Source organism: Phasianus colchicus, chromosome 17 (genome assembly GCF_987193195.1).
Source record: "Phasianus colchicus chromosome 17, bPhaCol1.hap1.1, whole genome shotgun sequence".
Taxonomy (NCBI): Eukaryota; Metazoa; Chordata; class Aves; order Galliformes; family Phasianidae; genus Phasianus; species Phasianus colchicus.
Genome location: NC_143452.1, coordinates 3,880,158 through 3,895,472, shown reverse-complemented (window position 1 = coordinate 3,895,472; position 15,315 = coordinate 3,880,158). Strand labels below are relative to the sequence as shown.

The 15,315-nt window shown below is 43.1% G+C and overlaps 2 protein-coding genes across 6 annotated transcripts; one reads left to right on the top strand and one right to left on the bottom strand.

Annotated features, from left to right (window-relative positions):
- The first annotated feature begins 560 nt into the window (after nucleotides 1–560).
- On the top strand, nucleotides 561–13,271 carry IFT52 (intraflagellar transport 52). 2 transcript variants are annotated; one of them, XM_031603131.2, is made up of 14 exons: nucleotides 561–752; nucleotides 1,101–1,188; nucleotides 2,004–2,133; nucleotides 2,889–2,964; nucleotides 3,051–3,122; nucleotides 3,976–4,102; nucleotides 4,982–5,137; nucleotides 5,924–6,010; nucleotides 6,573–6,641; nucleotides 7,379–7,533; nucleotides 8,547–8,634; nucleotides 9,749–9,857; nucleotides 10,358–10,503; nucleotides 11,032–13,271. In XM_031603131.2, the coding sequence occupies exons 1-14, from the start codon at nucleotides 586–588 to the stop codon at nucleotides 11,077–11,079; spliced, it is 1,518 nt and encodes a 505-aa protein (XP_031458991.2). In that variant the 5' UTR covers nucleotides 561–585; the 3' UTR covers nucleotides 11,080–13,271. The 2 variants fall into 2 exon arrangements, with proteins under 2 accessions (XP_031458991.2, XP_031458992.2); XM_031603132.2 differs by lacking the exon at nucleotides 4,982–5,137 and having other exon boundaries at nucleotides 564–752.
- Nucleotides 4,252–15,309, bottom strand: LOC116235150 (uncharacterized). Of its 4 annotated transcripts, none has more exons than XR_016472018.1 (3): nucleotides 15,120–15,307; nucleotides 13,634–14,508; nucleotides 4,252–4,886 (listed from the first exon to the last, which is right to left on the bottom strand). XR_016472018.1 is itself a non-coding variant. In XM_090152357.1 (2 exons), the coding sequence occupies exon 2, from the start codon at nucleotides 14,478–14,480 to the stop codon at nucleotides 13,803–13,805; it is 678 nt and encodes a 225-aa protein (XP_090008483.1). In that variant the 5' UTR covers nucleotides 14,481–14,508; nucleotides 15,093–15,309; the 3' UTR covers nucleotides 13,599–13,802. The 4 variants fall into 4 exon arrangements, 2 of the variants coding, with proteins under 2 accessions (XP_090008483.1, XP_031458994.2); XR_016472019.1 differs by lacking the exon at nucleotides 4,252–4,886 and adding an exon at nucleotides 13,459–13,591 and having other exon boundaries at nucleotides 13,753–14,508; XM_090152357.1 differs by lacking the exon at nucleotides 4,252–4,886 and having other exon boundaries at nucleotides 13,599–14,508; nucleotides 15,093–15,309.
- Between the last annotated feature and the right edge of the window lie 6 nt (nucleotides 15,310–15,315).

Sequence of the window (15,315 nt, the reverse complement as noted above, 5' to 3'; positions counted from 1 at the left end):
GCTGCACGCGTTCCCCTGCTCCCCCTGTAAGCGCTCGTTGGATTTCGGCACTTCAGAGCAGAACTGAGGAGGTCGATGGACGCCTCTGAAGAAGCGGAGCTGCCCTGGTGCAAGGAGGGCGGGAACAGCCGCCCCGCGCTGCCGGTCGGTTACTGCTGGCACGGCTGCTGCGCTGCTCCTCAGCAGAAGCCTTCCGGTGCCCGCGTTGCTCTGACGATGCCTGTCGCGACGTGCGCGCGATATTTGTTCTGCCTTAATTTAAATGCCGGTGTACTGCTTGAGCGCCGCTTTCCCTTTTCTTTCCTCGAGTCCTTTTCTTACCGCTGCTGGGAGGAGGAAAAAGGGGGCGAGCGCTGTTCGCACTGTGGGAAGCTCGTACGGGAACGTTTCTCTTGTAGCACGGTTTCAATTAAAGCGCGATACGCCGCTCTGCTCTCCCGCCTCTGTGTCACCGCGGGGGGGGGGGGGGGGGGGTTGGTGGTTGTACGGCACAGCGCCCCCTACCGGCCGCCGTCGGTACGATCCCAGCCGCAGTGTTTCCTGGGAGATGCGGCGAACGACCGCCTTCCCTCCGGGCTGCTGCGCATGCGCAGGCGGCGCGTTGCCGGGCGGCCGGGAGGCGCTGCGTGCCCTATGGAGAAGGGCCCGCGGAACGCCATCGTCTTCAACGCTTCCAAAGGGGAAGCCTTCACTCCCGCCAGCAGCTACAAGGCGTGGCGTAAGAGGCTCCGAGGGAATTGGAAGATCCTGAGGTGAGGGCCGGGCCGCTGCTCTTCCCCGTCCTCGCGGTGCTGCGCGGTTCGGCTGCCCTGCTGGGGCTCCCGGGGGCGGAAGGGAAGCCGTTCGTTTGCGCGGCTTTGGCTTTGCGATTCGGTGCCGCGCTGCGGGAGCGAGGAACGAGTCGTGGCTCCGCCTCGCTGACGTGCTTTAATGTTTGGTGGGTTGAAGCTTCTGATTCTCTTCGTTTGAGTTGTGCATTCCAAACGGAAGCAAGAGGATGGAAGCGAATGGAGCGATTTGCTGAATGTTTGTTTGGCAGTTCTTAATAACGTGGTGGTGCAGGACAAAAATAGCGTGTCTTTGTTGTTGTCTGTTTGTAGCTTAAAAGATGAGATCACGTCTGAGAAGCTCTATGGAGTGAAACTGTGGATAACAGCTGGTCCAAGAGAAAAGTTCAGTGCTGCTGAGGTAAGAATCACAGGGTCACAGAATGGCCAGGTTGGAACGGACCTCAAGGATCACAGATCTCCAACCCCCTGCCACACACAGGGCCACCAACCTCCATTCAATACCAGCCCAGCTGCCCAGGGCCCCATCCAACCTGGCGTTGAACACCTCCAGGGCTGGACGGGGCATCCACAGCCTCTGGGCAGCTGTTCCAGCACCTCACCACTCTCATAGTAAAGAACTTCCCCCTGACATCCAACCTAAATCTTCCCTCCTACAACTTAAAGCCATACCTGTTTGCACATGGGCTGTGTTTTAAGATTTGCTTAATGCAAAATAAAAAATAACAGTGTAGATGATTTTGCAATGTTACTGCTTTGTATGAATTTACACAGCTTGAGATTTGAATGCTTTTCTCATAGCATCAAATTCATTGCAGGTTGTCAGAATCATCTTAATGCTTGAAGGGTGTATATAAACAGGAGGGAGAACAGCTGTTTATGAGGATGGATGGTGATAGGATAAGGGGGAATGGTTTTAAACTGAGACAGGGGAGGCTTAGGTTGGATATTAGGAGGAAGTTTTTCATACAGAGGGTGGTGACACACTGGAACAGATTGCCCGAGGAGGTTGTGGATGCTTAAAGGCTTTCAAGGCCAGGCTGGATGTGGCTCTGGGCAGCCTGGTGTGCTGGTTGGCAACCCTGCATGTAGCAGGGGGTTGGAACTGGATGAGCATTGTGGTCCTTTTCAACCCAGCCCATTCTATGATTCTTGCAGTCTTGCTGTTGTCTTCTTTCATTTATGTTTTTTTTCTGGACTTTTGTTGTCTTTTAGTTTTTGGTTCTGAAGAAATTCCTGGAGGATGGTGGAGCCATCCTGGTGATGCTAAGAGAAGGCGGCGAGTCCAGATCTGGCACAAACATTAACTTTTTGTTAGAAGAATATGGGATCGTTTTCAATAATGGTAATGGGACTCACTGATACCTTTTATTCTTTCATTTCCTAGAAAATCTAAGAGCAGTTCAGTCTCTGTAGCTTATACCTCAGTAGGGTATGAGCTCTGTGGGTCCTGCACACAAAGTATGCCCTTGGATCTTTTCAGGATATGTTTCTCTTGAAATATGTGTGTGCTTTGTAGTGTAATACTGAGGCACACCAAGGGCTTTCCATGGGCACAGCAGCTTGTAACAACTTGGCCATCTCTGTACCTCACCTGAAGCAGCTGTGGCACTTTCTTGGAGGAGACCAGTAACATGCAATCCATTAGCTTTTGCACTGCCGAAGTGTAAATAAACTGTGTGTCTCAGTGTACAGGAAATATTTGTAGGTTCTTTGGTGGCATTTGGACTGTGGTATTTTTTTGTTCTCTGTTTTTTTGTGCATCAGCGCTATTGATCATCATCATGCTTTAGGAGATGTATTAAAAACTTTGATAAGAATTCTTTTAACTTCATCTTTTTTTTTTTTTTTTCATTCTAAGAATATGCAGAAGACATGGGGATGTGATCTTTTTTCATAGTTTTATGTTGCAAGTATGTTGCTTGTCTAAATCTTTATGTCCAGAAGGAAACAATAGTGAAGGGGCCATGTGCCAGCTTTGCAGTGTTAGAAAGAAACATTCAAGGGAGCCCAGAGCTAAACTCATTTAAATTGCTACATTTAGCATACTGATCAGTTAAGATATAAATTTCCTCTTATTTCATTTCTTTTTTATCCAAGATGCTGTTGTACGAAATGTATATTACAAGTACTACCACCCAAAAGAAGCACTGATCTCTGATGGAGTTTTGAATAGGTAGGTATTTTGGCTATATACATCTTTACAATAAACTCTTTTAGCCCATAGTGTTTTCAGTAGGCTTTGCTTCCAATTTGTTGTAGGGGAATCAGTGAAGCTGCAAGAAAAACAGTGCTTGAGACAACAGTTGAAGATGGGAATGGGCATGACTCACAGTAAGTGTTTTCCTTTGGGGCAGCTGGTGTGAAAAGCTTTAGCCTCAGCTCCATTGATAGGCTCCATAGGCAGGAATTTATTTAGCTTATGATGAGCTTTTCTAATGTATATATGTCAGTCAGCTTCTTGCTTCCCAAGGCTTTATCTGGAAAGAAGGCTGCAAGTAAAGAGCAGAAATGATAGATTTTGAGGGGAATTATTACTTTCTTGACCAGATTTTTTTTTTTTTCCCCTCTCTCTATATTTGAGTTTGATTGAACAGCATATATAGGCATGAGTTGGTGCCTCTAGTTGATGAGTGGTCTGACTGTAGAGAAGAGGAATCCTACTTTTTTCCAAAGACTTTTAGTCTAGGGTCAGGTAGATGTGTTACGATGTTTAACTTTCTGTCTGCCTGTGCTATTTTATTCTGCAGAGGAGTGAAAAGACATTGAGAATAATATGCCCTTTCCACAAATAACTTCAAATGTTTTTATTTTTTCTTGCTGCTAGTTTATAGACTAGTACAGAAAATGTGTGGCTGATTACAAGGAAGATGATAAGCGTAAAAACATTTAATATATATATTTGTCTATGATTAAGTATGCCTGCTCTTCACTCAGGCACATGAGTGTGCAAACAGAAATCGAGAGGAATCCCTTTTTTTTCTTTTTACCCCAGACAAATTATGAGCCAGGAAACACCTCATAGAAAGTAATGTCATGGTGATCTGAATTTCTCAAACAGGGCTCTTGGCATTCCACCATCAGTGCATGGTTAAACTAATCAGCTTAGGCAGATAGACTGTTTTATAGATGAGACGAGCCTGTCTGATGCATGCAGACACTTAAGGAGTCTGTGTATTTTCTGCAGAGCTCTCACTTTTGTGTATCCATTTGGTGCCACACTAAATGTGATGAGACCGGCAGTGGCTGTTCTGTCAACAGGATCTGTCTGCTTCCCTCTCAACAGACCTATTCTTGCATTCTATCAGCATGAGGTATGATTCTGCATGGAGGAAACCATGTAATTTGACCATTTAATGAGATTGTTAGCTTAGTTTATACTGGATTAAGAAAGAGGACCATCAGCTCAGAACTGGTAGATGTCTGTTACCTGTACAGATTTCTTAGTTTATTAAAAAAAAGAAAACTACTAGTAGTGGATGGGTATAAGGAATTAATATTGTTAGTGAACATAGCTACATTAACATGCTCTTTACTGTGTACATAACTTTCTAACACTGTTTTTATTTTTTTCGTATTTTAGGTAGGAAGGAGATTTTTCTTTATTTTTTTACTGAAGTTATCTGTCTTCATTCCCCCACGTTGTATCTGAAATGCACCCTGTAAATCAAAGACAATACAGCAGTGTGAGTGAACTTACAAGTACACTTACTGCTGGTATTGTGTGTGCAACTGTTGGAAAAAGATACAATAAAATCCCTTCCCCTGACACAATATTTGCACATAAATCCAATGGACCTATAGACTGATGTCTAATCTCACACCCATGATAATCTTGAAATTACTTGCATTAATGCAGAGATGTATTTTTGTGACATAAATTGCTGAAGTTATGTAAAGCCTCACTGGGATTACAGCCTTGCTGGTTAGTGTTCTCATTTCAAGAGCGTGCTTGTTTTTGTGAAGTTCCACATGCTTCACCTCGTGGGTACAGAGAAATGTGTTTTCTTCTGAGAAATATAACAAATATATTGTGTTCCAAGTGAAAGCCATGTAACTTCTTTGTACCTCCAAAAGATCTTCTACACGGGTTGATCACTGAAATGGAAACAATTACATGTCACCTGTAGTTCTTCCTGCATTATAATACTACTATGTGAATTCGAATAGATGGCATCATTTTTCCTGTCTAGCTTGCAGAAATTGTAGACAAAAAGATAGAAGATGAAGCCAGAGACAGAGCTTCTTTCTCAGGCAGAGCAGAGAAACGTACCAGAAGGAAAACAGAATCTATTGAAGCAAAGAAGAGACGCAGTAAAGAACAGCAACAAAAATTGAAGGAGTGGAAAGTAAGAGCAGGGGATGCTGTCTAGTTACTCTGTTTGGAATCGAACATTTAGAATTCAAGTTGAGTTTTGTTTGCAAAATGTGGAGTGAGAAATACCAGAAATTTGTTAGACAAACTGGAGCTCTGAGTTTCTTCAATGTCATTGCAGCAGTCTGTGTGGTTATGTTGTGCCACGAGTTCCACAGCTGGTGCAGGAAGCACACATGGTGAAAACTTCCTATTTCGTATGTGTGCCCTTGTGGAGGGCATGAGGGGTAATCTGGATAGAGAAGAATACCAAAGTTGTTTCATGAATGCCTTTTTATGCACGTTTGATTTAGCTAAAGAAAAATATAAGGGCCTCAATATTTGGCATTTTATATTAGAAGCAATGAAATTATCAAACTCCTCTGTTGTTAGCTGATGTGCTCACATCCTGTATTGATATGCATGCATGTTGCTGTCCTTTAGGTTTCCATTTTTTTCACTTATTTTTTTGCTGCATCAAAAAAAGTGTTCTTTTTTCTGCAAACATAACATAAGTGCAGCTATTATTGACAATATGGGATTTTTTGGATTGCCAGCCAATGGTCTTTCTAATGTTCAAAAAGATCAGTATTTTACTGAATTTATGAGCCTGCAGAGCATGCTGCGCTCTTGTGAGCTTTCCATGTTTGAAAGTGCCTTCAATGCTTATTCCAACATTTCTTGTTTTTTTTAATTGCTTTGTAATTAGATGCCATTAACAATTGCCTCTAAAACTGCAACTAGGAATGTTTTTTTGTTATATTGTATTCTTTCTCGATAGAGTCAAGGTGGAAAGATGGCAGCACTGGGATCTTGCCACATGTTCAGTGATCAATATTTAGATAAAGAAGAAAATGGTAAGATCATGGTAAGTTAAAAAAGTATGTGTATCTTCACAGAGTTATAAAGGAATTTAAGCTTAGTAGCTTCCTCTTGGCCATGAAAGCTGTACAGTGGTTTGGTGTGGAGTCTTACCCATTGCTAACAGCTAACATCCTGGGGACTTTGTCACAGCACAATTAACAGAAGGGAGTTTTTAACAGTACAATGTATTATAAAAATGATCAGTAGGTCTTTTGTGGTCTGTTACTTCTTAGCTTCTTTAGTGCTTGATTTTTTTGTACATGATTAATACTAAACCACTGTATATGTAGTTCCTGATAGGTTGTAATGAGTTTTCCAAGGTGTAGTGCATACTGCCCTTGTTTGTAAGAAGAGGTTTTTCCTGAAAGCACACATCTCACACAGGGTAGGCTTGTTGTTGTGAATCACTGCTTCCCATAAGTAAATAAAAATTAAAGTTTGTCTTTTCTCTCTAGATTTTCTTTGATTTATTACCCATTTTACTTCTTTCTTTGCTGTACATTATTAGATTTAATATGAATGAACTTGGGCTTTCCTGATTTGAATAAAGCTTTCCCCTTTTCCAGGATATACTTTTCCAGTGGCTCACAACATCAGATATTCATTTAAACCAGATGGACATGGAAGACCCTGAGGTAAGAGAGATCCTTCACAAGGCAGTAAATAATAGAGTGGTCCAGCAGTGCTGGTTTTGCCAAGCCATGATTTAGTGCGGAATGGCTAACAGCTAAATGAATGCTGTTGTTGTTACAGACTCTTTATTTTGGATAGAAGTTGAAGAATTGCTAGACAGACTAGGAGAGAAAATTGAGAATAAAAAAATATATCTATTTTAGTCTTGGGTTGGTGCTTATTCATAAAGTTTGCTGTGAAAGACCTTTCCCACTTTGGCTGTTTGAGATTTTTTTGCTGTTCAAACGTAACAAGTTTGTACTTCAGCTTTGAGCCTTCAGTCAAGAGAAGCAAAGGCAGATTTTGTTTATCTGGTTAAGGATCAACCTTTGTATCAATTCTAGTTGTGGTTATTTTTTTTTATCTGCATATGCAGATATTATTTTTTATTTAGAAATATGCGTGATAAAATTGTATACTCTGTGTATATGAAAAGAAAAAGTCTTGCATAGTTGAGTGTTCAGCTGTCTCTTGGTTTTAACAAGAACTAACAAATTCAGATACAGTGTCTATGCAGCAAGCACCTGTGCAGCTAAGAACAGAGTCTGCAGTTTTCTGGTGTAAGCTGCACTTCAAAGGGTTGTGCCTGGTGGAGAATGGAGTAATTATTTCTAGATGACATTAGGAGAGGTGGAAACTAGTAAGAGACTGTGATTGGCTTGGTCTTCTTAATAATGTGCGTGTCTGTGTGTTTGTTCAGATTTCAGACTACACCTTGCTCCCAGATACAGCTGCACTGTCTGAGCAACTGCGGGTCTGCCTGCAAGAAGGAGATGAGAACCCAAGAGACTTCACAAAGCTGTTTGATACATCCCTGTATCAGCTGGACACAACTGCCCTCCCTTCAGTTATCAAGTCAGCAGCTGTGAACTTATTTATTTATTAATGTGCTACATTCTTTTTTTTTTCTACATTTTCTGCTTGTTTTTATTGTGTCCACTTAGCAGAAGAAACTGAACTGTGTACCGCATTCTGAATATTTACCAGAGCTCAGTGTGATAGTGTGGTCTTCTCTTCTTCTGCAGGTGTTTTTTTTTCTGGTTTAACAGGTTTTCTCCTTGATATGAATTTTGCTGTAGTTTCTGACATTCTTTTTTTTACTTTTTCTATCAGTTGTTGCCTCAAGGAACTGATACTTTTTGTAGAACTGCATGCAGTGATGTTGGGTACTTTCTGGAGGGATAAGAGAGAGATACTTTCTGAGAGCTGGTTGTTTTTCCACTCTTGTGTTATTGCTTGGCATTTTCTGAAGCTCTGTTTCTTTCATCTTTGCATTTCCCAGCAATTCTCTGCCTGAAGATTTATCTGCTGCTTGGTTTCATCACTTTTCTATCACTGGCAGCTTTGTCCCATGTAACTTATGCTACTCATATCATGTATGAACATGTTGAATAATAGCAGGCTTGGCACAGACTTCATGAAACTCTTTGTGGACATCTTCTTCTTACTCTGTATTTTTTTATATTTTCCCTAAATGTGAATTCATACTGGAATGTCCCTTCTGATCCCATAGCAAATAATTTTTTAAACGGCTTTTGTTAGGGACTTTCTGAAAAACTTTGTTGAAATCTCCAGTCAACTCTTTTTAAACTTGATCACTTATTCCTTGTGTGTGTTCATCCCTTTAAAAGTTGTTTGAATAATTGACAGGTGTGACTTCCTTCTATTTTATCATTCTATGTCTGTCTATCATTGTCTGCTCTGCCATAACTTCAGTTTGCTTGCTTTAAAAGTCAGTTATTGCTAATACGTAGTTTTTTGTGCCATTACTTTCTGCAAAATTAACTTCTGTACTCCTTAATGCATTTAAGTACAAATTATGTTATTTCTTTTCTCATGCTTTTTTGTTTTGTTTTTGTTTACTGCAGAGCTTACGAACAGTTGAATGTGAAACATGAACCTCTCCAACTCATTCAGCCTCAATTTGAGACTCCACTACCTGTCTTGCAGCCAGCTGTAAGTAATCTTGCTGATACAGGACCTGGAGGGTCTTTGTTTCATATGGACACACTGTGCATTGTTTCTATGTTTCTTTCAAGAAAAAAAAGGGAGAGGAATACTGATCTTGCAACATATTTGACTCTTAAGAAGTAGCTTTTTTACACTTGTAATTTTTGTCAGCTGAACTTGAAAATATGGCATCTGGCATGGTACAGAAAGATCTCTAGGAATGCCTTGCATGTATAACCACTTCATCCGTGTAGCTGCTTCTGGCCCTGTAAGGCTTTGGGGTTCTGCTTTTACTGTGAAAACAGAAAGTGGTGTTTTAGCAAATAGTGGTGTTGTCATCAATCTAATTATGCTACTGGGGAGGAGTCAGTTCCAGTCAGTTCCACTGTTCTCTGACCTTCTGCATTTTTGGGAGAAGAAGAAAGTAAAGTGTTGGTCTTTTACAGCAAGGGCTGGCCAAACTTTTACTTGCAGAGGTTTGGACTGGCACCAACACCATGAGCTTCAGTGGTGTCACACTTATTTTTATCTCTGCCATTGTGGCTTGTTTTGGTTTGACCACAGAGAAAATGTTACTGTGATAACTTACAGCTAGTTTCAGGGGTCAACTGGAAGTCGTATCTCTTGCAGCGCTCTTTAAAAACAGGTTTATTTAGAAATAAATTGCTCTTTTAAGCACTTGTCAGCCCTGTTAAATGCAGAGTCACAGTAGTGGCACATGTGGTGACTGCATGAAAAAGAAAACACCCTCATCAAAATTAGCACAGAAATGTTTCAAGGTGAGTAGTTATGGTCTGCTTAGTACCTTAACTATCTCAGTACTAAATGGAATCACCTGGATGTCTTGGAGCAAAATTAAAAACAAACTGCAAATATAGCATCTGTCATTGTTCTAAGTGATAATTCTGGCATACTAGAGACTACAGTCTTGAAATATTTAGTTATTTTTACAAACCACAAATGAAATTTTTAAAAGGATGTGCATTTGTACTCTGGGCTTTGGAGTTGCTTTTGACTTGATAAAAGGTTTATTGAAGTGCAGTCTAAAACTGTTGTCTTGGAGATTTTTGAAGTATAAGGAAAATAATTGTCAATAAAACTAATGCTAATTCTCTTCAAGGTTTTTCCACCTGCTTTCAGAGAATTGCCTCCTCCTCCTCTGGAGCTGTTTGACTTGGATGAAACATTTTCCTCTGAGAAAGCTCGTCTTGCAGAGATTACAAACAAATGTAAGCTTAGCAGATTGATTTTTCACATGTGTATATGCAAGTTTTTGTAAGAAAATAGGTGTTTTACTTTAACCTGGTTGTAATTTATGAAAATTCACTGTTGTAATCCTGGGCCAAGTATGCTTTGAGTGTTGGAAGCTGGTTCATGAGTTACAGCTCTTGACACATCAGTTAGCAGCAGTGTATCTTCCTCTTCCTATCCCTGTCTTTTCCTCTTCCAAATGGGCATTTGATTTGTAAGGCCTGCTGTTATTTTAGAGAGTTGCTGGCCTCCCTTTCTATTCTTCTGGGGAATGGTTTTTGAAGTCAGCAGTTCAATATCTAGTAGTGACAAGATGAGAAAGTACTGGCTGCAGGAATACATCGTGACTAGTTCTCTGAACCTATTTGTAGACTCCCCAGGATACCAGAAATGAATGGAGATTGGTGGTATGTTTTTGCCCAGCTGGTACAGGTATGTCTCATGCTCACCTGCCTCTTTCCTTGTGATGCTTGTTTAGGTACTGATGATGACCTGGAGTTTTATGTACGAAAGTGTGGCGATATCCTAGGTGTAACAAGTAAACTTCCAAAGGAGAAACAGGATGCCAAACATATTCTGGAGCACATCTTCTTCCAAGTGGTTGAATTTAAGAAACTGAATCAGGTATTTTTAATAACAGAGTTGCAAGTGAATTGTTGTATCAGCACTAGGATGATGCATCTTTGTAGCAGCAGCTCTTGTCTCAGGCAAGAGGTATAGTGTGTAAGTATAGTACAGGAGGAATACTTATAGTGGTATAGATTGTGTAATGCTCAATTAATTAAGTCTCCCATTTATTTTAATTGGGGGTATTGATACATGCAAGTGTAGTTTGAGTAATTTCAGTCATTTATGTGCACAACATGTAAAAGCAGCGTGGCCTCATGGGTGTTCCTATGCTTGCTAATGCTACAATGTAAATGTAAAACTAGCATTGTTACTTACAGGGAATGTTGTGTTCAAATTTACGGTAAAGAAGTACCTTATGCTTATAGTTCTGTTTGGCAGATCAGCTGTTTTTACTAACAAGTATCTCAAACAGTCCAGTTAAGGTCAAAATCTGACACTAGTTATGTTATACAAACTATAGTATATAACCTGCATAGTGAAATGTTTTATTCTGATTTTGTTTCTCCTTTCCTCTTCCCTAAGGAACACGATACTGACACAAGTGAAGCTGGATTCCAGAATGGTAACTGAGACCTGGCTTTCCCCTGATGGAGATGGATCTATTAAAAATGTACTTAGCGATTTTCTTCAACCTCTGTGTTCAGTACATTGATTGAGACTGAGTATATCACTGAATGTATGGATCAGTTACATATAGTAATTGGGATAACTAATGCCTTTTGAGGAAATGTTTGTATTTTCCAGATAATTTCCTATTTTTCTATTTCTTTATTGAAACTGTAATTTTGTTATATATAAATCTTATGCTGAGACAATGTAAGTTTGGTCCTTTCTTGCTCTGGTATTTATTTTCTTCTAAGTCTTACTGTTGGCCCTTTTGGCATACATGTAGTTTTTAATTGAGATGTGAGAAAGATCATTACTCTGGTTAGTGAGCTGGAAAAAGAAAATACAGCAATAAATATAGGAGATGCTGAAAATATATTACTGTATCACCCCAAGGCAGTCTCCTTTTGGATCTCTGCAAAAATGAACCAAGGTGTGAGGTAGGTTTATAAGTGTAGGTTTCTTTCCAGGAGGGGGAGAATTGAAATCAGACAGTGATGACATTACAGACTGCTGCCTTCTTCAAGGTTGGAAGTACATCATGAAAAGAAGGGATGGTGTTGGGATTAGTAAGTTAAGATTTAATGGATCCCTATTAGGAAAAGCTGATGCTGTGCAGGAAACTCAGGGAGACATTAAACTAGGAATGGAAACTCACGTGGAATTCATCATCCATTAAATACTGAAGCTCAGAGTGTGGTGAAAATATAGCCAAGGTATAAGAAGTGAGAGGAACAGATTTGTCACTATCATTAACATTGTGTGTCAGTGTTGCTGGAGATTTTTAACAACTCTCTGAGGTTGCACTTTGATATTCAAAGAGTTCTGTATTTCATCAGCCACCCTGACTGCAAAACTTGATTTTTTCCCCCACTCAAGCACTTTGTAAGGCCTTTGTGACACTTGTGCCTTATCTTTATCTGCCATGTTTTTTAATGTAAAAGCTGCTGCTTTTCCAAAAGGTTTGTCTTACCTTCTCTCCTCACCCCTCCCAAAAAAAAAAAACAAAACAATCATTTTACATTGTTTCATGTTTAGGATACTTTCCTAAAGCTGGTTTCCCAATGCACCTGCCAAGCTACTAATCAGCTAAGATGTGCCAATGTAATACTGGCAGAAGGGATTATACTGTATACTTTGCATCTGTATACTTTACAGACCATCCTTTATCATAGCAGCATGTTCCAGAATTTTCATTTTTTCCTCTTTCATTTGTTTTTCTTTAATAATATGGTTGTGGTTTTCACTCACAGAAGCACTTTGTATGTTCCAGCTTCAGATTTACATAATAAGCCTTATCTTTCCCCTACAGTATCAATACCAATCAGTCAACCAGCACTGACTACAGCTGAACCAAACAACTGTGCGATCTTGCTAATTATAGATGTGGTTTGTACTGTTCTTTTGGTGTTTAAACTGCAAACTGTAAATACACTCTCCTTCTGTGTCCCTTTTCAGAGTTGTTTTTGTCACCTGTTCCTGATGTTGTAACATGATTTTTAGAAGTCATCTGAGCAGCTAGAGAATACAAGCAGCTCCCTGTTTGCTGTTTGTCTCTTGTGCCATGCTGACAGCTGAAGTAAAAGAAGAGCTTTTTTTCACTGAATGGAGGTTGTTTTGGCCAGAATGTCTGCTGTGAACTGTGTGCAGAGGCAATAGCTGCATTCGGTCTTTCAAAACTGTCCCTTTGGCCCTTGGGAAGTGTTTAAACTGTTATTCTATGAACAGAAATACTGCTTTGGGTGAGGAAATAAAATACATGTAAAGCTTCATTACTGATTGACAGAAGTTGGAAGGAGTTTGATCCAATGAAGGCACCCAGCAAAGGTAACCCTGGGCTTAACAGGTGCTGCTGTTGACAAAACTGAGTACAAGTTACTTTCCCCTTTTACTCTCATGTAGTATTTTACCACTTCTTTCATCCCTGAAAGAAGGGAAGCAATAGTGGTTCTTCTGCCACCTGTAAACACCCTAAAAGCTGGTGTGAGCAAGTAATTTTAGAGACAAAAGAGTGGAAGCGTGAGATGGGAAGGGGAAGAGCAGCTCCAGCAGCTGTAGCAGCACAGTGAGAGCGTTCTGCCAGGCTCAAAGCTGAAGTACAAACTTGTTAAGTTTGAACAGCAAAAAAAATCTCAACCAGCTCACAGCTGGCAGCCCCTGCAGCCTCGCGCTCTGCCTGTGCTTCTCCCCGCGTGCCAGAAGAGGGATCCCGAGCCCCGGCCCCGCAGATACCCGCGGGCCAGGCAGCCGCCCGGCTCCTGCACAGCAGGCCGGGAAGGGCAGGATGCGGCGCTCCTTCTCGCACGGCCGCCGGGGCCGCGAGGCAGGTAACGCCGCGGGACGGGCAGCGGCGCGGCCGGGAGCGGCGCGGAGCCGGCCATCTTGGGGCGGGGAGGCGCGGGGCCGGCGGACGGCCTTCGGGCTCCGTCAGTCAGAACGAACCCAGGGGGTTGGAGGGCAGTGAGCGAGGCCCGGCCTGCGGAAAGGCGCAGAGGGGGAAGTTTAAAGCTTTTATTACCTTAATACAAAAGACAGCAGTAGGATAGGAGCGGGGAGCTGGGCTGGAGGCTGTAGCTCGCAGGGCTCTGCCATCGGCTTCGCACCGCAGTCACCTCCCGCTGAGGAGAAAAACCTCACCGTGTTCCCCCACACCGTGCGGCTGGGACCGCTGTGCCAGGGCTGAGGCATCACGGGGCCTGGTGCAGGAGCACGGAGCTGGGCTCTGTATCGCCCAGCTGGGCCTCGTGGGACAGAGCCACGTGTCTCCTGGGCCAGGACACAGGGAGCACTACAGGGGTGCCCAGCAGGGATATGTCCGGCTTGGAGCAGCTCAAGCAGCTCATATCGAGGGGCAGGCTGGTGTCCAGGGAGGGCTTTATTTCTGAGATCTCCCACCTGGCTGCTGGGGGCTTCCCAGGGGACAGCAGGTCACTCAGCAGCTCGGTGCTATGGGACAGTGCTCTCTCCTTGAGGCTCCTCCCAGCCTTGCACGGTGTGGACGTGTTCCTTGATGTTACATCCAGTAAGCATCCAGGCCCAGCAGGCAGCTCGCAAGGCACAGCTGACAGGTCGAGTATAGCAGGGCCGGAGGGGCTCCTGCAGAAGGAGAGGAAGCTGAGGTCTGAGGAGCCCAGGCCGGCCCTCGCTCCGCTGCCCATGGGTTGTGCCACCATACACACAGGGCTGCCCCTCGTGGTGTCCACATCTGCCAGCAGCTCCCAGGCACTCTGCTTCGGGGCGCTACTGGAGTCCAGGTAGTAACTGCACACAGGAGAGAAATGGGTGTGCCCAGAGGCCCCAGCCACAAATCCGTTGTCCAGAAGGTCCTTAATGGTCAGGATGCTGTGCTTCTGGGAGGACAGCATGGCGCAGCGCCGGAGGAGCCAGGAGTCCCTGTTGGAGCACACAGTTTAAAGGTTACCCCTGCTGGCAGCCCTTCAGACCCAGGCAGGGCACCCTCCCTGCCCCATTTCCCAATGGGGCACAGGACCAGCACTGCAGCACCACGGAATGACTTCTCAGGCCCCTTGTTAGGCAGGGGGACAAGGTAGCATCCCCAGGGTTGCACTCATTGGATCTGCGTAGTGCTATTAGCTTTGTTCCCCTGGGTGTGAGGAGCCTTAAAGCATCCCTGCTGTAGGGGACAACCCGGGATGGCCATCAGAGAGGCTTTATTCTCATTCCCGAGGTCAGGAGAGCATTTATCCCAGACAGAGCCAGGCTGCATCCCACTAAGTGCAGCAGTGAGGCTTTGCAGACACAGCTGTGCCAGGATGACCTGGGGACACACAGCATCAGAAGTCACACCAAATAGAGCCCTTTGAGAGCAAAAGCAGAGAGCCCACAGGTTTACTCAGGACAGTTATGCGATCATTCCAAAGAGAAACTTCCAAAGAGAAACGCTCAAGAAGCCCAAACACTTCTTAAATGAGACTTTAAATAGCACCTAAATGGAGCAATACCTGGGAAATAAGAACCTGGGAAATAAGAAGAGCCCTACTTGCCTTCAACGCCTATAGGCTTCTTTCAGGATCGCAGCCCTTCCTTTACCCCTGCTTAAAGTGCTTTTATAGTGCTGGCAGTTAATTAGCGGGCTAACTCCCTCATTAAGTTCACTTGGGAATGCCGCGCGTTAGTTCTGTTAGGTTCTGTTATCCCTGCTGCGCTGCGGGTTCGTCCTCCGCTCGGGCGGGGCTGCTG